Here is a 24,071-nt window from a genome sequence, read left to right on the forward strand (position 1 = left end):
CTCCTCTGTTCACATTGTTAATAGAAGTAAAACCCATCGTTTTCCAGCCCTAGTCAGTTCTGAAGAGAAGTCACTGGGATTTGATAGATGCTGCCAGACCTGCTGGAGTTCCTTCAGCTACAATTGCAGCCTAACGCCTTATTATTTAACCCATTTAAGCACTGATATCAGATTCAAGGGAATCAGTTCTATATTCATTTCAAGGTCACTATAGATATTTTTTTTAAATCAACCAATTCAAGCTGTGTGATTTAACACCTTTGGAACAGGAGTCACTTGGACCTCTGGCTCAGAGATCAGAACATAACAATATGGATGTGATTCCATTGGAGGGGTTACAGAGAAGATTCACCAGGATGCAGTCTGGGATGGAGTATTTCAGCTCCGAAAAGAAGCTGGATAGCTTGGGCTGCTTTCATCGGAGTAGGGAAGGTTGCGAGGTTAGGGGGATCCAGATTGAGGTGTGTAAGATTATGAGAGGCATGGACAGGATGCATAGCAAGCAGTTTTTCCCCTTGATGGAGGGTTAATAACAAGGAGGCACAACTTTAGAAGTGGGAGACAGGAGGTTCAGACGAAAACCTTTCTCACAGTGTGGTGGGGGTCTGGAAGGCATTGCCTCGGGGAGGGCAGTTGAGTCAGGAAACCTGATAACCTTTAAAGAAATACTTGGATGGGCACTTGGAGTGTCATAATATTCAAGGCAATAGGATTAGTGCCAGAAAGTGGGACTGGTGTAGGGAGCAATATATTTTTTACGGTACAGACTTGATGCGCCAAAGAGCCTCTTCTGCACTGTATGATTTTATGACATTATCACAGTGCCACAAAAGAGCTCCTCAGGGTTGATATAACATCCCGAGATGGGTCATTCAAAACTGAATCCAGTAGTCTGAACATACAATGGATATACAAATTCCATTCCTTTGTATTTTATATTCTGAGGTTGAGGAGGATATCGGACTGGTGAGCAGCCATGAATAGATTTCAATATCAACTCTTAACTCACTGTGGTTCGATGCTATGAAATAAATCCTTTATCTTAATAGGAGTATATCAGTGCTTCTGCCCCATTGGAGCATCCTCACAGCCCTGTTTTCTTAGCCCAATCAACAAAAGCCCCTATTCCTTTCTCTCTCATGCAACTTTCTAGCTTCCCCTTAAATGCCTCAACCACTGCCTACGGTTGTGAGATCCACATTGCAACAACTCTTTGAGGAAATGGTTCCCACTAAGCTCTCTATTAGAATTGTGGAATTATACAGAAGAGAAGAGGTCCTTTAGTCTGTACCACTTTCCCACACTAGGCCCACGACCTTGAACGTTATGATACTTCAAGTGCTCGCCCAAGTAGGTTTCTCGCCTCAAATACTGCCACAGTCGGTGTGTTTCACAGCCACACCACCCTCTGGGTGAAAGACGTTTCCCTCAAATCCCCTCAAAAACTTCTGCCTTTTATTTTACAATTATGCCCCTTGTTATTGACACTTCAACTAATGGAAACATTAATATCTTTTCTTTATGAGCCCTAATTTTGGTCTCCACAAAAATGGAAACATTTCTTTCACACCTATCTAACTAAATCCCCAAACAGAATAGCTGTAGAACTTTTTCTCTTTTGGAGAAAAGAGCCTCAGTGTAGCCTCAAGATGCAACTTCTCAGTTCAGATATAATTCTCATGAATGCTTCTTGCACCTTGCAAGAGGATTTCAGTTCAGAAGTAAAGATGTCTGACTATAGTTACACATTGGCCAGACCTAGGAGTATTACATACAATTTTTATCTTCTTAGAAAAGGATATACTGGGATAAAGGGCAGCACATGATTCAGTAGTTAGCACTGCTGCCTCACAGTGCCGGGTCCCAGGTTCGATTCCAACCTCAGATGATTGTTTGTGTGGAGTTTGAACATTCTCTCAGTGTCTGTGCTGGTGCTCTGGTTTCCTCCCACAGTCCAAGGATGCGCAGGTTAGATAGATTTACCATGCTGAATTGCCCATAGTGTCCAGGGATGTGCAGGCTATATAGATTAGGCATGGGGAATGCAGGGTTGCAGTAAGTCTGGGTGGGATGCTCTTTGGTGGGTCAGTATGAACCCAATAGGCTGAATGGCCTGGTTCCATGCTGTAGGGATTCTATGATTTAAATGGCTGACGATTTGTATTGAAGGGAATGCAATGGAGGATCAATACAATGACACCAAAGATGGCAGACTGGTTCGACTAGGTCTGCATTCACTAGGGTTGAGAAGAATGAGATCCAACTGAAATGTTCAAAATGCCATCCGAGCTGGAGAGACAACACACAGGGAGAACAATTTTCCCCGATTGGGGAATCAAGAAACAAAAGACACAGTATCAGGAAATTACCACATTACCAAAAGGATGTGGATGCTTTGGAGAGGGTGCAAAGGAGGTTCACCAGGATGTTGCCTAGTAAGGAGGGCGCTAGCTATGAAGAGAGGTTGAGTAGATGAGGATTATTTTCACTAGAAAGAGGGAGGTTGAGGTGGACCTGATTGAGGCCTACAAAATCATGAGGGGTGTAGACAGGGGTGGATAGCAAGAAACTTTCCCCCAGAGTGGAGGACTGAATTACGAGGGGTCACGAGTTCAAACTGAGAAGGGAAAACTTTAGGGGAGATATAGGGGGAAAGTTCTTCACGAAGAAGGTGGTGGGTGCCTGGAATATGTTGTCAGCGGAGGTGGTAGGGGCGGGAACGATGTTTAAGATGTATCTAGACAGATCCATGAATGGGCAGGGAGCAGAGGGATACAGACCTTTAGGAAATAGGCGACAGGTTCAGATAGAGGATCTGAATCGGCACAGGCTTGGAGGGCTGAAGGGCCTGTCCCTGTTCCTGCACCTGCACTGTAATGTTCTTTGAAATATGGGGTAGTCCATTTAGGACTGAGAGGAGAAAAATTCTTTTCACTCCAAGGGTGGAATTCTCTACCATAGAAGGCTATGAAATCACTGAATGCACACAAGAAAGACACAGATACATTTTAGATGCTAAAGCATCAAGGGATATGGAGAGAAAAGGGAAATAGAGAATCAACCATAATCATATTGAATGGTGGAAAAGGCTCGAAGGGCCAAGCGGCCTGCTCCTGCTCCAGCTCCAAGTTCCTATGTTCCTCCATTGCCTCTATAGCCAGTTGCTAATATGAAGACTGGAACTATGCACAGTGATCTTTATATGTTTAACAAACCTTGCCTGCAATGCCTCTGGAAATTAAGCTCAAGATTTGCTTTTCTTAAAAAGAAAAAAAGCCTTATTAACCAGCATTGCTACTTTGTGAAGCAACAATGAAAATTTGCTGCTTTTTCTTCATCTCTGACAGCGTGGGGATTAGTACAACAAAGGCTGAAAAGCAGACAGGGAACACAGGGGGCTAACACCTTTAACATCTCAGCATCTTATCTGCACTGACATCAATTGTTACAGTTACCCTGAGAATGTAACTGTTAAAAATGTTTTGTGATTTACACATGAAAGAAGTGAAACTAACATGGTCATTCTAACAGATGAGAGACTTAACAACTAAGGTATTTTTCAATGTATAATTTCAGTTACATCACACTGTAAACGTTTGCTATAAATTGTGTGTCTTACAATTGTGCCCTTCACAACCACCTGATGAAGGAGCGGCACTCTGAAAGCTAGTGCTTCCAATTAAACCTGTTGGACTATAACCTGGTGTTGTGTGATTTTTAACTTTCATCCCACACCGAGTACTTGGAATCAACATGCACGCAGACACAGTTACAGAAATCTGGCAACGAACGGCCCACATAAGAGACTAAACTTCCCTCTCATAACAAAGAAACAACCTAATACAACTATATTTCTATTGGTCACAGCAAAGTCAGGTCAATCGTATTTTATCAGTGGTGAGAATGTGAATCTCAACACAGAGTGCTCAAAGCATCCCAATAAACAGTGAGAATTGAGAGCTTATGTAGCCAAGATACAACAGGTGAACCAAAGTCATCACTCTAGTCCTGCAATTGGAAAGAAAACGGAGCCACTTTCATCCTCGGTAGTTTTTAAAAATAAATTGTACTTCTCTTAGATTGTTAGTGGCCAAAAGGTCCATTGACAGTGCGAGATGTCTAGCACATGGAGACCAGTATTCCTACACAATGCCCAACAATATGCCTCTGTACAGCAGTGCCCTGGAGCAAAGAGGGGACAGCAAACAAGAAATGAGGGAACTGGATTGGGAATGACAGTCAAAAGACATAGGTGGGTCTGGATGGAGATTATGCAAAGGTGGGAATTAGCCATTAACAAAACAGCTCTGTTAGAAAGAATGTCAGATGGAAGGAATGTAATACCTGGGTAACTGAATTCAGACAGCAAAGCAAAGACAACAGGGTAAACAGCAATCCAGTGTGTGAAGGACATCGTGCTGGGATTGGCACTTCAGTTAGAGGGAGAAATCTGTTCGGTGAGGCATGTGCAAGTGTTTCAAAAGAGCATCAGAATATTTCATCCATTCATTAAATAGAGGAGCTCAAAGTCAAAAGGGAATATTCACAGTCAAAACGTGTGGTGATGGAAAAGCACAGCCAGTTAGCCAGGATCAGAGGAGCAGGAGAATCAACGTTTCGGGCATAAGCTCTTCATCAGGAATATTCACAGGCCAGACTCCCAAACTGTCCGGGGAACCCCCGGCTCGCCTTGCTGGGACGCCTGGGGAACCCCTGGCTCGCCTTGCCTGGACACCTGGGGACCTTGCAGCCCTGAAACCTAGTTTAGGCCTTTCTGTTGGATGAGCCAAGCAAGGAAAGGAAACAAGCAATGTGAATTAAGCTCAGTCTACATGCATAGCCACTTAACTGAAATTAGAAATTTGACTGTCAGTCATCAAACCCTGTGCAAATGTTAGCCCGTTTATGAATGAAACAAGTAAAAAGGATGTGGAGTTGAAGAAAATATACCTTCACCTCCTAAAATGCTCAACTTTGAATTCAATCATCAAAAAAAAACCACATCTATCCATCTCTCAAAGGCAATCAAAGAACATCCTCCACATGATTCATTTAATTGTTCTTGGGATGTTGGCATCACTGGCTCAACTGGCATTATTGCCTGATCTATTTACATTCAGCAAGGGGATGGTGCCTGGTGAGCCAGCTGCCTGAATACCTGCAGTTTGGCTGATGCAGGGGATAACCACACTGCAGTTAAGGAGGTGATTGCAGAGGGACCCAGTGACAGAGAAGGGAAAGTCAACTTATTTCCGAGTCAAGGATGAAGTGCGGCTCAGAGACCTGGGCATGCAGGTGTCAGGTGCTCAGAGGTGCAGCTGGTGACGTTCACACGAGTATACTGCCCTTGTCCTTCCAGATAATAGAAGTCACAGGTTTGAAAGGTGCTGTCTGTCTGTGTGTCCCTGGTGGCTGCATTGCATCTTGAGAACAATGCCCATTGTGTGCCAAGGTGCAGGAAGTTTAAGCCATAGATGGTTGCTGTTCAAGCTGGTTGCTTTGTGCAGGGTCGAGTGGTTGGACCCAGGTACATATTCAGACAATTTGTGAATATGCCATCACATCGCTGACTTGGACAATACAGATGAAAATGCCCCAGGGAGTGAATTGTCCACTGTATCATTCCCAGTATTTGGCTTGCTCCTGTATCCCAAATATTTCTGTGGTAGACCCCATTCAGGTCTTCGTTAATGGTAATCACTGAGGCGATTTTAGTGGGAGATTCTGAAGATGCATCACTGAATATCAAGAGAAGGTAGCTAGATTCTCTCTTACTGGAGTTGTAATTTTCTGGATCTTGTGTGTACAAACTCTTAGCTCAAGCTGGAAATTGTTTGAATATAGACAAGGGCTGCTTCAGTATCTGAGGAGTAACGAATGGTACTGAACATTGTGCAGCCATCAGGGAACATCCCTACTTCAGATCTTAGAATGAACAGCGTAGTGATTGTAACGAGGTCGGCCAGGTGAACCTCAGAATATGAGATCCCTGATTGAAGCAGGTTAACAGCCTCAATCAGGGAGCCCTGGCTGACAGATATAAACAGGATTGTCACACCTGCACACACAACATGGGTGCTGAGCAAAAAATAAGCACTACCATATAGTTAGGCAGTAGTGTGGGGGTTTAAAAGAGAAAAGAAAACAAAAAAGACAGGAGTGTCAGAAATCTTGTTCAATCAAGACACCTGGCTCTGAACCAGTGTCAAGATCTTTCCACATACAAATAAAGGGTAACTTGGTGATGGGGTACACATCTCTAGAGTTATTTCAGCGGTGTCGAGGGTTCAATTAAGGATGTAACCATGCATCGATTAGCTGCAATCCAGTTGGGTTTCAAACAGGCACTACAACTGGTTTTGTATTTGGAAAATACAGCAGGTGGAGCACATGGATCACAGGGTATTCTAACAGAGGTGGACACCCTCACCAGATCTACTGAGCTTGGAGAACACTACTTGAGTAAAGACAATTGCATAGCCTCATCCAGGACAGAGGGATCCTAGGTCAGCCCACAGCAAAACCCCAAAACAAACCAAGCCTCGGCCAAATGGTTATAAGTTTCTTCAGCATCTGGGTCAGCAAGTCATTATAGTTGCTGCTGGTATGCAGACCTGAGACAGCAAGAATCCCACTGCACCTAAACAGAGTAAGAGAACTCATAGATTGGTATTCAGACAGTGCACACCCTGGAAAGTCCATCTACATGCGGCTTGGAACAGTTAAGTTACTTCGCAACATCCAAATCAGAACCAATCAAATAAATATCTGGTTAAATGGTCACCCAGTTCAAATGGAGCTCAATACAGGCACAAGCTATATCAGCGATCGTAGAACCAGTCTTTACCAAAAGTTCCCTCTGGACTCCAACCCTTATGTTCGTGCAAGACCTCAGACAGACTGCGAACCTGTACCAGGAACCCCTATAGATTAAGAGTACAACTTCTGTTCCAGTCTCGTATGAGAAGCAGCTCATTCAATTATCGAGGATTGTGGCAAAAGGTTCAGGCCCAAGCTGAATAGGTCGAAATTGGTTGAGAAAGATTTACCTTGAATGGCTAAACATTTTTTTAATTAGAAAATGGCTGTCTGAATGAAGTCAGGGGGTGGTTTCCTTCATAAAGCTGGACATGAGACATACGCACTTGTAACTGTAATTGAGGTTAGGTAAGGATTTCCAAACGTATGCTACAATTAATATCCATAAGGGTTTGCAGCAATATACGAAACTGCCATTTGGGGTATCATCAGCCCATGCAATTTTTCAGGGAACAGTGGAGAATGTGTTACAAGGTCTACCTCAGATCACCACTTATCTAGATGACATGCTAATAATGAAATACCAATAAGGAACACTTAGCTAATTTGGACATAGCCCTTATACATTTCTCCTAAGCCTTAGAAGGGAAAAATGTGTGTTCCAGGCACACCGAATGACCTATTTGTGCTACCGAGTCAACAAGGTCAGGTTACACCCATTGGAATATAAAGTGAGGGTGATCAAAAGGTGCCCCAGCTCCCATGTCTGTACCAGAGCCTAGGTCGTCCCCTTGGGCTGGTGAATTATTACAGAAAAGGTCATACATAACCTGGCCTCCATCCTGGCATCTTTGCATCAACTCTTAAATTGGAAATGGTCATGCAGCTAGGCCATAACCATCAGGCAAGTGAAGAAACAGCTGTTCCCAAGCAAGATGGGTGGCACGGTGGCACAGTGGTTAGCATTACTGCCTCACAGCACCAGAGACCCGGGTTCAATTCCTGCCTCAGGCAACTATTTGTGTGGAGTTTGCACATTCTCCCAGTGTCTGCATGGGTTTCCTCCGGGTGCTCCAGTTTCCTCCCACAATCCAAAAAATGTGCGCAGATTAGGTGAATTGGCCATGTTAAATTGCCCATAGTGTTAGGTGAAGGGGTAAATGTAGGGGAACAGTCTGGGTGGGTTGCTCTTCAGAGGGTCAGTATGGACTTGTTGGGCCAAAGGGCCTGTTCCACACTAAGTAATCTAATCTAATCTCAAGATCCAGTACTGACATGCAATGCCTCCCTGTATGGCATCAGGGTAGTATTGGCTGACAGGTGGCCCAATGGAGAGGAAGGCCTCAATACATATGTATCCAAGACTTTGATTAATGCAGAGCAGAAATACGCCCAGATAGAGAAGGAAGGTTTGATGGTCACATTTGGAGGCAGGAGTTCCACCAATACCTTTACAGACGTAAATTTGTAATAATAATGGACCACAAACCCCTGCTAGGTTTACTTAAAGAGGACAAGACAGTGCCACCCATTGTTTCAGGCTGAAATCAGTTATGGACTCTAATACCAAGTGCATATAATTCACAGTTGGAACATCAACCAGGAGGGCATGTAGCAAATATGAATGTATTGAGCTGCCTCCCACTGGCAGATACACCACCAGTGGACGTGTCTGAAGGGGTTTAACTTGTCTGGACACCCTTCCAGTCACAGCTGACAATATCAGGTTTTGGATGCAGAAAGATCCAGCCCTGGCAAAACTGAAGCAGCTGGTGGTGATGGGAGGAAACAAAGGACCATCACAACCAGAAATGAAACCTTTCAGGACCTAGAGAGACCAGATCACAGCGAGGATGGCATATTATAACAGGGAGCAAGAATGATGATCCTGAGCAAAGTTCACCACTAGATACTGGCTCAACTCCATTAGGGTCACCCAGGGGTTTCCAAAATGAAGATGTTGGCGAGAAGTCATGCCTTGTGGCCAGAAGTGGATGCAGACATAGCTACATTGGTGGGGCAGTGCCCAGAGTGCCAACAAGTACACAAATCACTACCAGCAGCTCCCCACATTTGTGGGAATGGCTGGGTAAATCCTGGACTTCGTTCCACATCGACTATGTAGGTCCTTTCAACAGCCACAATGTTCTTAGTCATTGTGGATGCCCACTCAAAATTCAAATGAACTCAATAGAGTTCAATCATCAAACATGGGGATGAAGATAGCAAAGCTGTGAACATCTTTTACAATACACAGACTGCAGGAAGTGTTGATCATAGATAATAGACCATTGTTTACTAGCAGAAAATTTGAGTATTTCCTGAAGTCCTGAATGGTATATGACAAACAAGAACAGCTCCATATAATCCATTATCCAATGGTCTGGCAGAAAGAGCACTTGAAACTTTGATCATAGGACCACCCCACATGAAATTGCAGGGATAGCTCCAGCCGAGTTAGTCTTGGGGTGTGTGTGTCTGTCTGTGTACAGTTCAGGGAGGTGCAACAGTCCTGAACAGGCACGTGGACCATATAGGAGCTGCAAATTCACAATCAATGTGGGATCAAAATGTGCCCAGTTCCTCAACTAATTGTTGAAACTATTTTGGAATCGGAGAGGGACATGGTAGATGTTGCCACTTTGATGCCTTTGCCGCCTGAAGAAGAAAATGAATTTATTCCTCCGGGCGCAAGAGGTGAGCTGTGTGTTACACGCCATCCACATCAGAGGCAGAGTTGGAGGGACCTGACCGGGTGCTAAAATTACCCAGGAGAAGCAACAAAGTGTCAAGAACTTTCCATGTGTAAATAAAGGGTGACTTGCTGACAGGATACTGGCCACTGCACAGTTATTGCAGACAGAAGGTCATTGATGAAATGGCTGCAAAATGCATGGGCCCAGGACTCCAACAACAATTTAAAATTTACACAGCACTAAGATAGAAAAATATCAAAGGTCAGATGATCAGAAGTCTTTTCTAAAAGATAAGCTTTTAAGACGCGTTTTAAAATAGTAAAGCTAGGTAGAGAGAGGCAGAGAGATGTTGAGAGGGAATTCTCAAACATGGGGCCTGGGCAACCGAAGATACAATCACCAATGGGAGAGAAAGAGTTATTGGAAAAGTACAAGAAGCCAGAATGGATGAGCACAGTTACCTTGGAGGAGAGTGGATGGAAATTAGAATTAATGACGGGTGAGGCCATGCAGGATTCAAAAATAAGGATAGTTTAAAATCAAGATGCTTCTTGACCAGGATTCAATACAGGTCAGTTAACACACAGTGATGGAGGGAGGGAACTTGTTGGGAGTTAAGGAGCAGCAGAGTTTTGGATGGTCTTTAGACAGGGCAGAATTCGGAAGCATGATTTTTAAAAAGAATTTACTGATAGAATGTCGATGTCACTGATTAAGTCAGCATTTATTGTCCATGCTGAATTGTCCAGGGGACATTTCGAAGTCAACCACATTGCTGTGGATCTGGATACACAGTTTAGATTGGATTAGATTGCCTACAGTGTGGAAACAGGTCCTTCAGCCCAACCAGTCCACACCGACCCTCCGAAGAGTAACCCACCCAGACCCAATTTCCCACTGTGGGCAATTTAGCATGGCCAATTTATCTAACCTGCATATCTTTAGACTGTGGAGGAAACTGGAGCCCCCTGAGGAAACCCACGCAGACACAGGGAGAACGTGCAAACTCCACAGACATTCGCCCGAGGCTGGAATCGAACCTGGGACCCTGGTGCTGTGAGGCAGCAGTGCTAACCACTGAGCCACCATCCCGCCCCCAGGTATGGATAGGATATTTCCATCCTTAAAAAGGGCATCAGTGAATCAGATGGGTGCTTACAACACTCAATAATGGCTATAGGGTTACCATTAGACCAGATTTTTAACAAATTCATATTACACTATCTGCCACATTGGGATTTGAACCCATGTCCCCAGTAATATTAGTCTGGATCATCAGTTGAGTGACATTACCACTATACCACCATAAAAGGTGTTTGTAAAATTGAATATGAAAGTTGTAAAGGCATGGACGAAGCTATCAGCAGTATTCAGGCTGAGATGGGAGAAGGTCACACACTGGAAGCGAGCAACATTGTGAAGGTGGAAATAGATGGCGCAAATGTCATCAACAGCTCTACTTGGAATCAAATGTGACACTAATATTGCACACAGACTGACAATCTCAACCTGTTGCCAGACAGAGGATGAAATGGAGTTGCTAAGGAATGGAGTTTGGAGCAGGGTCCGTAAACAATGGCTGCAGTTTTTCCAAAATCACTTCAATGTCCTGAGTTGACATAATTGGCTCCAATAATCACAACCACCTTCCTGTGTAACGTAGGACTCCAGTCACTGGAGATACCCAGTTACTTCAAACTGACTAGGGAATCATCTCTTCAATTCAGCTGCATTGTCCATGTTTGGACCAAAGCTATAATGGAATTTAGATGGAGCATCAATGAGTAATTTAATGGTGAGCGACTGGCATTGTATAGAACTGTCAACACCACCTTCCATCACTTTTCTGATGACTGAGTGTAGGAGGCAATATTATGAGGAATAGCTTCATGCATTCAAGATAGTTTTATAGATAAGCAAGTATTCAGATCAAAATGCCAAAAGCAGCAAATAGGGGACAGGCTTTGCTAATAACCGGATGGCAAGGGAGCATTTGGGGGAAAAGAGAAAACATAATGTGGTCTTAAACTCATTGTAAGAAGGATTTTGTCAGTCTGAAAAAGGAAACAACCAAACAAAAAATAGTGAAGCGGCTCAGGTTGAAGCTAGATTAAAAAAGATACGCCAGCCAATGATAAATATTTAAAGAACTAATTCACATTTGGCAGTGACTACATAGAGTCACAGTTAATATGGTACAGCAAGTAATACTAACCATTGACATTATAAATGGCAATATCAACACTGACCATCCAACTTTGTCCCCTCAAGCTTCACCTGTCCACCAAGCGGAAAGAGAATCGCACAGAATTCTTTTGCAACTGTTCCTTTTTTGCATCTTCCAGAAAAGGATCAGTCACCAACTAATGACAGCCAATGCCACAGGGTATTTAGTAATTATCTGCACTCACCTCCAGATAGATAGAGGGTGGATTATGGTCCCCCCCGAACTTGTCCAGCAGGGCTTCAATATGCTCCTGAGTTAACTTGATCATCTGCTTGATGTTCCAGACCTGGTTAAATAGACAATAATGAAGCATTTTACTACAAACCAAGGAGGGTTTCAAAACAGCGAGAAAACAGGAAGAGAAAAGTGCACCCTTGCAGGAGACAGTTCCATGGGTCTTGCTGCATATCCATCATTTGGAGATGCAAAGTTCTGTCTGTAACCATTTCTTTTCTACTTGCGTAAGAATGCCAATCCTATGAATCAATGTCACCACTCACAGTAGCACTCAGATTGTGAAAAATACACATGATACTCTATGCCTGCACCTGTCTTTTGGCCTTCCTCAAGCCCTGAACTCAGAATTCTGGCTTCTTGCAGAGCCCAATTTTAATTCCACTTTCAACAACCAAGACTCCACATTCTAAAAAATCCTCCCCAGACCCTCTGCATTTCTCCACCGATGCTCCTACTGAACTGTGCATTTTCAGCAGCTTGAAAAGTACTGCGCTGGCCTGCTTCTGGATCAAAGACCATACAGGCCCATTCATGGGAAAACATTGGAATGAAGTGCACGTTAAAAAAATACAGCCATAAATAGTAAACTTTAAAGAGGAGTTTTCCTCAAGACACTACTCTTCGAACAGGGAGCATCACTGTCTACCTCTCTTTCTTCCTTTACGATGCTCCTTTGGACTCTTGCCCTCGTATCTCCTGGCCTGGTATCAATTATTAGCTATTTAGGGTGCTTTTCTATGTTAGTGGCTCCACATAACTTAGTACGTGAAAAGCTGTTTTCCTGGAACAATTTGTTTGCATTCAATTGCATCTGCAAGAAAAAAAAGCACCAATTGGACATTGTGGCATTTAAAACTTTATATTAAACATCACCGTGAGCCTAAGTATCACAGATATACAAATTTTAAACCTCAAAAGCATTTCCCGGTGGAATATCTTTGGGCATGCCTCCAGCAGAGCAAAGAGAAGCTTTTAAGACATAAGACTTGTCTTGACTTAAAAGCAATATAGGTCACGTTACCAACTTCACTGCCACAAGGCCAGTTTAGAATTAAGCTGGGTAAATGGCATTAGATTCAGATCAGCTGTAATCTAAAAATCAAGGATGGAGCTGATTCTAGGGGTTAAACAGAATCTATTCCTGTTCTCTCAGACCCACTTAAAACACATACCTGCTCTTGATACATGTCAAGCACACATCTCCCTTTATGAGCTTATTTTAAAGTGCGCTGTTTCATGTAGAAACTTATTTACCACTACTTTGGCAATCACTTGTCTCCATTTTCCACCTAAAAGTGCTGAGGTATGGAAAGCTGTAAACCTCTAGTACCTATCCATGGAACGGCCCTTCAACTATGAACCCAGTGTGGTCAATCACATTTCAATTCAAGTCGAGCTCAATACTACACTTAGCCAATGTCCTCTCACACAGAATATCAGGTGGACTTCCAGATTAAGGCGAGCGCGACTGCCTTCGACATCAAGGCTGCATTTGACAGAGATTGGCCTTGAACAGCCCTATCAAAATAGAAGTCAATGAGAATCAGGGAAAATATTGTCTGTGTTTGGAGTCATACTTGGCCACAAAGGGGGCCAAGTGTGTGGGCGGCACAGCGGCTAGCACTGCTGCCTCACAACGCCAGAGACCCGGGTTCAATTCCCACCTCAAGCGACTGACCGTGTGGAGTTTGCACGTTCTCCCAGTGTCTGCGTGGGTTTCCTCCGGGTGCTCCGGTTTCCTCCCACAGTCCAAAGATGTGCAGGTTAGGTGAATTGGCCATGCTAAATTGCCTGTAGTGTTAGGTAAGGGGTAAGTGTAGGGGTATGGGTGGGTTGCGCTTCGGGTCGGTGTGGACTTGTTGGGCCGAAGGGCCTGTTTCCACACTGTAATGTAATCTAAAGGAAGGTGGTTGTGGTTGCTTAATGTCAATCATCTTAGCCCCATGACATCACTGCAGGAGTTCCTCAGGATAATGTCTTTGTCCAAATCATCCTCAGCTGCTTCATCAATGACTTCCCCTCCATCATAAGGTTAGAAATGGAGATATTCACTGATGATTAGTACCACAATGTTCAGCACCATTCGCGATTCCTCTGATATTGAAGTCACTCATGCCCAAATGCAAGATCTAGACAATATCCAGGCTTGGGCTGACAAGTAGCAAAGAATGTTTACAACCACATAATTACCAAGCAATTACTACCTTCAACAAGATGCAATTTAGCCATTGTCCCTTGACATTCAATGGCATTACCACTTGTAAATTCCTCACCATCAACACCCTGGGGGTTATCATTGACCTGAACTGATCTAACCAGGTAAGTATTGTGGCTACAAGAGCAGGTCAGAGGTTAAGAATACTCCAGCGAGTAACTCCCCTCCTGACTCCCCAAAGTCTCTGTCATCTATAGGGCAGAAATCAAGTGTGAGGTGTGATGGAATACTCCCCATTTGCCTGGATGGATGCAGCTCCAGCAACACTCAAAAAGCTGGACACCATCCAGGACAAAGCTGCCCGCTTGATTGGAACTGCATTAACAAGCATCCACTCCCTCCACCACTAGCAGCAGTGTGTACTATCTGCAAGATGCACTGCAGACATTCACCAAAGATCCTCAAACAGCACCTTCCAAACCCATGACCACTTCCACTGGGAAGGACAAAAAACAGCAGATACATGGGAACACGACCACCTTCAAATTCCCGTCCAAACCATACATCATCCTGACTTGGAAACATAACAATCGTTTCTTCACTGTCGCTAAGTCAAAATCCTGAAACTGCCTGCCTCAGGTCATTGTGGGTCAGCCCACAGCACTGCAGTGGTTCAAGAAGACAGCTCACCAAAACCTTCTGAGGGGCATGTAGGGATAGGCAAAAACATTGGACCGGCCAATGAACAATGAGTTTTTAAAGTAAGTCACTAGAAAATAACTACAAGCAGGAAACACTGACTAGCTCCCTATCCTAATCCATGTTTGGAACAGAAGTTACAGGTTCAGATAAATATTGAAGGTGAAACTTGAGAGAGAGAGAGACGAGAAACTGAAGGATACATTCCCAGAGTTAACGTTAAGCCCAGTAAAAGAACTTCATGTCCACTGCCTCTCCTGATTAAAATAATTCCTCCTACTAAGTTCAAAAACCTGCCAGAGACCCTTGTGTAGGTTTGTGGACGAACAGCGACCTGGCACTATCTTATATCCGTACTGGATTCAGTTGATCACCAGTGCATAGTGAGGTGATTTCCAAGCTAGCGAATAGCATGCCAACACGCCACTGCAGTCAAGAGAAGCTAAGGGGAGTGAAAGAAAAATAATGGAAGGCCATGCTTACTGAAGCCTCACATTTTTAATACTTTCAACTGGTGAGCCCACACCCAGAAGACAAAAGATAACTGGAGCAAACGGTCACAAAATGGGTCAAAATCGAACCCTATCACAGGCAAGCCAGCCATTAACCTGCACCTCCTAATTCAGTCACCCCGACAATAATATACTTCATTTTCAAGTGAACACTTGCTCAATCAACAGCAGTATTCCTCATCCCTCCATTCAGTGTTATGAGTATAGGACTAAATCCTTCTAAAAACACAGCACAGGGAGAAACCAACATACTTAAGGATCAATTAATTTCAATGGCAACAGAGGGTAGAAGGCCAGATAGGAAGCAGTCACCGGAGACATTCTGGGTGGAATGAAGAGATAGGAAAAGGATCAAAGATTGTTGTGGGAGTTATGCGCTGACACCCTGGTAGCAGCAGTGAAGGCGTAGACTGTATAAATGCAGTGGGTGACCAGTCAGAAGGGAGGCTTGCAAGTAGTCAGGTTCAGTGCATCTTGCTGAGGAACAAGTTTTTTTAGTGCTGGAAAAACAGGTGAGAGTGACAGTTTCTCTGAAGAGTGGAGCCAGAGCCCAGCTTGCACATGTTGGTTGCAAAAAGGGAGAGCTATAGTAGCAAGATACTCATTAGTGACAAGTACAGCTTTCGTGGCTGTAAGATGTGACGCCAGGATTGTCTCCCTAAGCTCAGAATCAAGGGTATCACAGATCAGATCACAGATCAGATCACAGATCAGATCACAGATCAGATCACAGATCAGATCACAGATCAGATCACAGATCAGATCACAGATCAGATCACAGATCAGATCACAGATCAGATCACAGATCAGATCACAGATCAGATCACCTACAGTGTGGAAGCATGCCGTTCGGCCCAACAAGTCCACACTGACCCTCCGCGAAGAGTAACCCACCCAGACCCATTTCCCTCTGACTAATGTACCTAACACTATGGGCAATTGAGCATGGCCAATTCACCTGACCTGCACATCTTTGGACTGTGGGAGGAAACCAGAGCACCCAACAGAAACCCACGCAGACACAGGGAGAATATGCAAACTCCACACAGACAGACAGTCACCCGAGGCAGGAACTGAACCTGGGTCCCTGGTGCTGTGAGGCAGTAGTGCTAACCATTGTGCCACTGTGCTGCCCCATTGCAAAGGGCCACACGCAACAAGTATCTCTGGAGCAGCTACAGGGTAACGTGATGCCAGGATTGTGTGCTGCCTCCCTTAGCCCAGAATCAAGGGCATCTCTGAACAGCAACAGGGTATACTGAAGCGGGAGGACAAAAAGTCAGCGGTTGTAGTTAACATTTGTGCCAATGACATAAGTAGAAAGACAGATAAGAATTTAGGGAGCTAAGGAGCAAATTGAAAAGCACAACCTGAAATGTTGTCATTGCTACAGTACTGCTGATGGCATGTGCTCGTGAGCATGGAAATAGGTGGATTGAGCAGCTGAAATGTGACTGAAGAGTTGGTGCATGAGAGAGAGCTTTAGACTCCTGGATTATTGGATTTGCTTCTGGGGAACATGAGGCTTATACAACACCTGATGGATTGCCCATAAACTGTAATGAAGCCAACATGCTCGCTGAGAAGGGAATTACTGATGCTACTGGGCGGGAATTGTGGCCGGGGGTGGGGGGGGGAATTAAATGCAAAAAAAGTGGGTCTATTGACTTGCTCAAGTCAGTGAGTCTAACATGTGCAGTAGGGAAACTATTAGAATGTATTCTAGAGGGACAGAATTAATGTCCGCTTGATAAGTCAAATGATTAACTAAGGATAAACAGCATGGATTTGTCAGTGAGAAATCACGTCTTACAGATTTGATTGAAGTTTCAAGGAGATGGCTACACGTGTAGATGAGAGTAGTACATGGGCTTCGATCAGGTAGTTGACAAGGTCTTATATGGGGAATGGTCAAGAAAGAAACAGCCAATGGGATTCAGGGCCATTTGACAAATTGGATCAAAATTGGCTTCGGAATAGGAGGCTGAAGGCGATGGTCAAAGGCTTTTGTTGTGACTTCAGGGTGCAGCAGTATACTGGTGTTTGGTGTTGGGTCCCTCAATGATATAGGCATGAACGCATGAGGTTTGAGCAGTAAGTTTGCAGGTGACATGAAAATTGTCAGTGTGGTAAATAGCGAGAAGGAAAGCCTTTGACTACAGGATGATATAGAGGAGCCGGTCAGATGGACACAAAAGCAAATGACATTTAAATCTATTCTGGGAGGATTAATAAACACGGGAATACACAATGAATGTTAAGACTCTGGGAAGTACAAAGGATCAGAGGGATCTTGCTGTACACGTCCACAGATCTTTGAAGGCAGCAGGACAGGTGGATAAGGTGGTTAAGACTTAAAATATTTGCTTTTATCTGTTACGGCATCAAATAACAAGTGCAGGAAGGTTATGATGGAACGGAGTAAGATATTAGCTAGACCACAGGATGTGACTGCATTAGAGGGGGTGCAGGGGAGATTTACCATGATGTTTCCTGGGCTGGAGCAATGCAGCTACAAAGAGAGACAGAGTTCTGATGGAGTCATCAGCAACTTCCATCTTTGTTGTGAAGCGAGAGGAGATAGACTAGGGTTGTTTTCCTATGAGCACAGAAGTCTGAGGGGAAGGACCTGATTGAGGTGTAACTAATAAGAGGGCCATAGATCAGATAGATATAGAAAGAAACCTTTCCCGTTAGCAGAAGGATCAATAATGAGAGGGCACAGATTCAAGGTCAAGAGGATTTAAGGAAGATTTCTTTCATCCAGAGGATGGTGGGTATCTGGAACTCACTGCATGAAAAGGGTGATAAAGGCAGGAATCGTCAATATTTAAGATGTATTTAGACGATCGTTTGAAGTGCCATAGTCTCACAAGATAGTGGGCCAAGTGTGGAAAATGGGACTACAGTTATCAGTTGCTTGATGACGGACGTGGACATAATGGGCCAAAGAGTCTCTTCCAGTTTTGTAAAACACTATGACTCAAAGAGACGCATTTCACTGTGCAACTGGAGAAAATGGAGAGGGGAGGAAACCAGTTAGCCAAATCTTTTGCTGGGAAAGCAGGGGAGTGTACAATTAAAAGTCAGGGCAATAGGACACTTCATAGAGTGTATTTGGGAACCAGCAGGGATTTGCACAGGGTGGGTCATACATGACAAACCTAAACAATTTTGAAGAGGTAACTAAAATAGTAGAAGGGAATGGTCTACAAATATTATCTGGAGATATTTCTAGAAGGTACTTGATAAAATTTCCACATAAGAGACTGATATTGAAGTACACGAAATCAGTTTGTAAAGACAAGACAAAGAGAAGGGAAAACAGCAGGTACCCCAATTGGCATCATGAGATTGTAACACCCTTCAAGGATCTGTGTTGGGCCCAAACTATTCATCCTACCTATTCACAATTTAAGTGATGGAATAGAAATTTGCTGATTCAAATTTACTGATGACACAATAAAAAAGGTGGCATTACAAATAGTGAAAGTGAAATCATAAAATGACAAGGATTAAGCAAATGGACATATCGATGGGAAATGGAATACATTATAGACAAGGGTCTGAGGATCTAAAAATGACAGAACAGAACATTCTTCAAATGCTGAAAAGTTAATAAACAGTCGAAGCCCAAAGAAACTTGGAGGTGCAGTTAAATGATGAAAACATCATTAACAGATACAGAAAATAAGCAGAGAAAAGAATTCTGGCCTTTAAAAGGTAAGTCCCCATTGACTTACCAAACCATAGGGCCGCTGTCTCGCTCCAGGGAGATGACTGGTGGTGGTTTAACAGGAGGGTCACCACAACTCAGGCAAAGGGAGAAGTTCAGACAGAGTTTCCTTCGTGGTAAACTTAGCCAATGTGGGAAGTGAACTAATGCTGTTGGCATTACTCTGCATCACAAAGCAACTGTCTAGCCAACTGAACTAACCATCCCCACCCTTTATATCTCAGGGTTCAATATCCAACAGAGTAGAAATCATGCTTCAGCAAGGCTAAGCCCTGGTTAGACCATACTTGAAGCACAGTGAGCAATTCTGGGCACTCTGCCTCAGGAAGAGTCAAAGGACAAAGAATATTACAGCACAGGAACAGGCCCTTCGGCCCAACAAGATTGCACCATCACACGATGCCTTTATAAATGTAAAAAACCATTGCCCTTACATGGTCCAAATCCCTCTATTTTCTCCCCATTCAGATATCTATCAAGATGCCTCTTAAATTTGCTACTGTATCCACCTCCACTGGCAGTGTATTCCAGGCACTTACCACACTCTGTGTACAAAACTTGCCTCCTTGAAAAACTTACCCCTTTTTACCTTAAACCTGTGTCCCCTAGTAATTGATATTTCTAACCTGGGGAAAAAAACAAAGACTCTGACTACCCATTTTATCCATGTCTCTCGTAATGTTGTAAATTTCTATCAGGTTACCTGTCATCATTTGATGTTCAAGAGGAAACAAACCAAGAGTGTCCAATTTCTCCTCATTGCTAATACCCTCCAAACCAGGCAACATCCTGGTAAACCATTTCTATACCCTCTCCAAAGCCTCCACATCCTTCTAGTAATATGGCAACCACAACTTCACACAATATTCCAAATGTGGTCTAACTAAATATCTATGCAGCTGCAACATGACTTAGAGTCATAGAGATGTACAGCATGGAAACAAACCCTTCAGTCCAACCCGTCCATGCCAACCAGATATCCCAACCCAAACTAATCCCATTTGCCAGCACCTGGCCCATATCCCTCCAAACCCTTCCTATTCATATACCCATCCAGATGCCTTTTAAATGTTGCAATTGTACTAGCCTTCACCTCTACCGCTGGCAGCTCATTCCATACACGTACCACCCTCTGTGAAAAAGTTGCCCCTTAGGTCTCTTTTATGTCTTTCCCCTCTCACCCTAAACCTATGCCCTCTAATTCTGAACTTTCCCCACCCTAGGGAAAATAAATTTGTATATTTGTCCTATCCATGCCCCTCATAATTTTGTAAACCTTTATAAGGTCACCCCTCAGCCTCCGACACTCTAGGGAAAACAGCCCCAGCTTATTCAACCTTTCCCTATAGCTCAAATCCTCCAACCCGGGCAACATCCTTGTAAGTCTTTTCTGAACCCTTTCAAGTTTCACAACATCCTTCCAATAGGAAGGAGACCAGAATTGCATGCAGTATTCCAACAAAGGTCTGACCAATGTCCTGTACTCAAAACTCTGACCAATAAAGGAAAGCATACCAAATGCCTTCTTCACTATCCTAGTGACTTGCCAACTTTTATACTCTATTCCCCAACCGATGAAGGCAACCATGCCATATGCCTTCTTGATCACCTTATGTGTTGCCACTTTCAGAACCTTTACATCCTCATTCTCCCCCCCCACCCCCACATTATGTTGATGCTATTCACTGTATACATCTCCCAAAATGCATCATCTTGCATTTTTCCAGATTAAATTCCATTTGCCTTTTCTTCGGCCAAGTCTCCAGCCTATCTATATCCTCTGGCAATGCTCCACACTATCCGTAGTTCCTCCAATATTTGTGCTATCAAACTTACTAATCAAAGAATCTACTCTTCTCCAAATCATTTAGATCAACATTACAAACAACAGAGGCCCAAGCACTGATCCCTGCACAACCCTAGTGGTCACAGATTTCCAGTCAGAAAATCTCCTTTGTCAAAGGAATCTTGTTAAAATCTATGTAGACAACATCCGTCACTATGCCCTCATCAATCATTCTTGTTATTTCTGATATGAGGAAATGCTATGTCCAAGAATCTTGTCCTATATTTTCCCTCAACAGCCTGTAATTTCCCAGATTATCCCTATCCTCCCTCAAAGGAACAACACTGACTAATCTCCAGTCCTCTTAGACCTCTCCTGTGACTAAAGAGGATAGAAAAATTTCATACAAGGTCCCAGCAGTTTCCTCACCTCCCTACCTGGGATTTCTGAGATAGATCCTGTGAGATCTTGGAGGCTTGTCCACCTTAATGCTTTGCAAAACACCCAACAGCACCTCCTTTTTCATACTGCCCATCAATATTGCACTCACAAAACTCAACATCCACCATGTCCTTCTCTTTTGTGGATACCAATCCAAAGTATTCATTAAAGACCTTGCCCACTGCCTCCGGCTCCATGCATAAGCTCCCTCCATTGTCCTTGATTCCCTAGCTACCCTTTGGCTTATACATGTATGAAACATCTTGGGATTTTCCATAATCCGGTTCACCATTTCATGGCCCCTTACAAGCTTCCTAATTATTTCTTTGAGTTCTTTCTTTCTATCTTTGCATTCTTAAAGGACTCTGTCTGTCTTTAGTTTCCTTACATTTGCCTCCATTTTACTTTTGACAAAGCTCTCAACTTCTCATTATCCAAGGTTCCCAAATCTTGCCATTTTTATCCTTCATTTTCACAGGAACATACTGTTCCTGAACTCTAATCAACTGGTCTTTAAAAGATTCTCACATGCCAGATGTGGATTTACCCTCAATCTACATTTCCCAGTGCCTGCCTAATATTGGGATAGTTAGCCTTTCCCAGTTAGTCATTCACCCAACGACTACTCCTGATCTTCTCCAAAAACAACTTCAAACTTCCAGAATTATGGTCACTATTCCCACAATGCTCTGCCATGAGAACTTTGTTCACCTGGCCTGACTCATTGCCCAATACCAGGTCTAGTATGGCCTTTTTCCTGGTTGGACTATTTACATATTGTTTGAAAAAACTGTCCTGGACACACCTAACACTTTCCCCCCCTCACCTAAGTCCCTGGCTCTAAGCAAGTCCCAGTCAATATAGGGAAAGATAAAGTTTCCCACAGCAACCACTCTGTTGGTTTTATATTTCTCCATAAATCGGTCTACATCGCCGTACCTCTCTCATCTGCTGACTGATGGGAAACCTAGACACCAATCCCAAAGTGACTCCTGAGCTCGATCCACAAGGTTTTGCTAGATGAGCCCTCCAAGGTGTCCTTCCTCAGTACAGTTGTAACATTCTCCCTTAAAAATGTAACTCTCCCACCTCTTCTACATCTCTCAATCTTATCTGGAACACCTAAAACCTTATGCCCCTGAAGGGCTTATCCCCGAAACATCTACTCTCCTGCTTCTTGGATGTTGCCTGAACTGCTGTGCTTTTCCAGCACCACACTATTCGACTCTGATATCCAGCATCTGCAGTCCTCACTTTCTCCTTATCCCCCTCAACCAAATCTCTGTAATAGCTACAACTTCACAGTTAGATGTATTAATGCAAGATCTACGTTCATCTGTTTTACCTATCTTACGCCTTGCATTAAAATAAATACACCTCAGACCGCCAGTCCTGCCATTGTTCAGTGAGTCACCCGTCTGTTCTTCCTCTTAACCTTACTAGCCTTAGTCTCGGACTCCTCCTCGGTCATTTTACTTGCTGACCTACCGCTCAGGTTCCTGCACCCATCCCCCACACTATTTTAAACCTTCCTGAGTGGCAGGATATTGGTGCCCCTGCAGTTTAGGTCCTTCTTGTGCAGGTCCCACTTACCCTGGAAGACATCCCAATCATCCATACACCTGAAGCCCTCCCTCTGACACCAGCTCTTCAGCCTCCTATTTAACTGTACTAATCTTCCATTCCTACCCTCACTGGCACATGGCACATGAAATAATCCCAAAATTACAACCGTAGAGGTCCTGCTTTTCATCTTCCCACCTAACCCCCTGCACAACCTCTGACTGCTCACCCACCCCCTTCAGAATATCCTGTGCCTGCTCAGTGACATCGTTGGCCCTGGCATCAAGGAGGCAACACACCATCCTGGAGTCTTGCATGTGGCCACAGAAACACTTCTGTTCCCTGACAATAGAATCTTGTATCACTACTGCTCACCTACACTGTGACCCAGCTTTCAATTCATGAGCCCTAACCATCTTCTATTCACCAGCTTTGACAAAGGGTCAGTTAGACTCGAAACGTCAGCTCTTTTCTCTCCTTGCAGATGCTGCCAGACCTGCTGAGATTTTCCAGCATTTTTCTCTTTTGGGTACACTGTGACCCTCCCTGCTGTACAACAGTACCAGTCGTGGCGCCACTGATCTGGTGGGTGATACTATCCTGGGGGGGGGGGAAAGAAGAGAGTGGCCACAGGTATCTCCTGCACTGCCTGCCCGCACTAAACCATCTTCCTGGTGGCCATCCAACTCTTTTCTGCCTATACAGCCCTTACTGGTGGTGCGACCAGCTCACTAAAAATGCTATCCATGATGCTCTCAGCCTCAGGGATACTACCCGCAGCTTCTGGTACTCCCTGTGGCAAATCAGGAGCTGCAGCTGAACACACTTCCTGCATACGGAGTCAGCCTGGACAATGGAAGTGTCCCTGACTTCCCAAATATTGCATGAGGAGCACGTCACGGGGCCATGTTCTCCTGCCATTCAAACTTTGATCAGCTACAGACAACAATCCAGGAATTGATCACACAACTAATCACCAAACTCAGGTCTCTTACTCCTGCTCACTATTCCTAGCAAACTACAACTACAAGTAGTAAGTACTTCATCTCTCTCCGGGCACTACCCATTCAGGCTAGAAACCTGATTTCAAGCCTATGTCCATCATCCCCTTCTCTGAGATGATGACCGAACCGACTTCTCCCAGAGCCTTCCTCTGTCACATCTCACCAGCGCCCCCTGTATATCGTTAAAATTACCAGAAACCTGGACTCTAAGCAGTAATTATACAAATGGTATTTGCCAGACTTCAGAAGGTTACAG

The 24,071-nt window shown here is 44.0% G+C and overlaps 1 protein-coding gene across 2 annotated transcripts in view; it reads right to left on the bottom strand.

The window, feature by feature from the left end:
• braf (B-Raf proto-oncogene, serine/threonine kinase) overlaps positions 1 to 24,071 on the bottom strand; it is a 110,359-nt gene that overhangs the window by 78,522 nt on the left and 7,766 nt on the right. For both annotated transcript variants that reach the window (XM_072552460.1, XM_072552459.1), the window contains exon 2: positions 11,867 to 11,968. In XM_072552460.1, coding sequence (XP_072408561.1) covers positions 11,867 to 11,968 — 102 coding nt within the window. The remainder of the gene's footprint in view (positions 1 to 11,866; positions 11,969 to 24,071) is intronic.

The sequence above is a fragment of the Chiloscyllium punctatum genome, chromosome 32, assembly GCF_047496795.1.
Source record: "Chiloscyllium punctatum isolate Juve2018m chromosome 32, sChiPun1.3, whole genome shotgun sequence".
Classification (NCBI taxonomy): domain Eukaryota; kingdom Metazoa; phylum Chordata; class Chondrichthyes; order Orectolobiformes; family Hemiscylliidae; genus Chiloscyllium; species Chiloscyllium punctatum.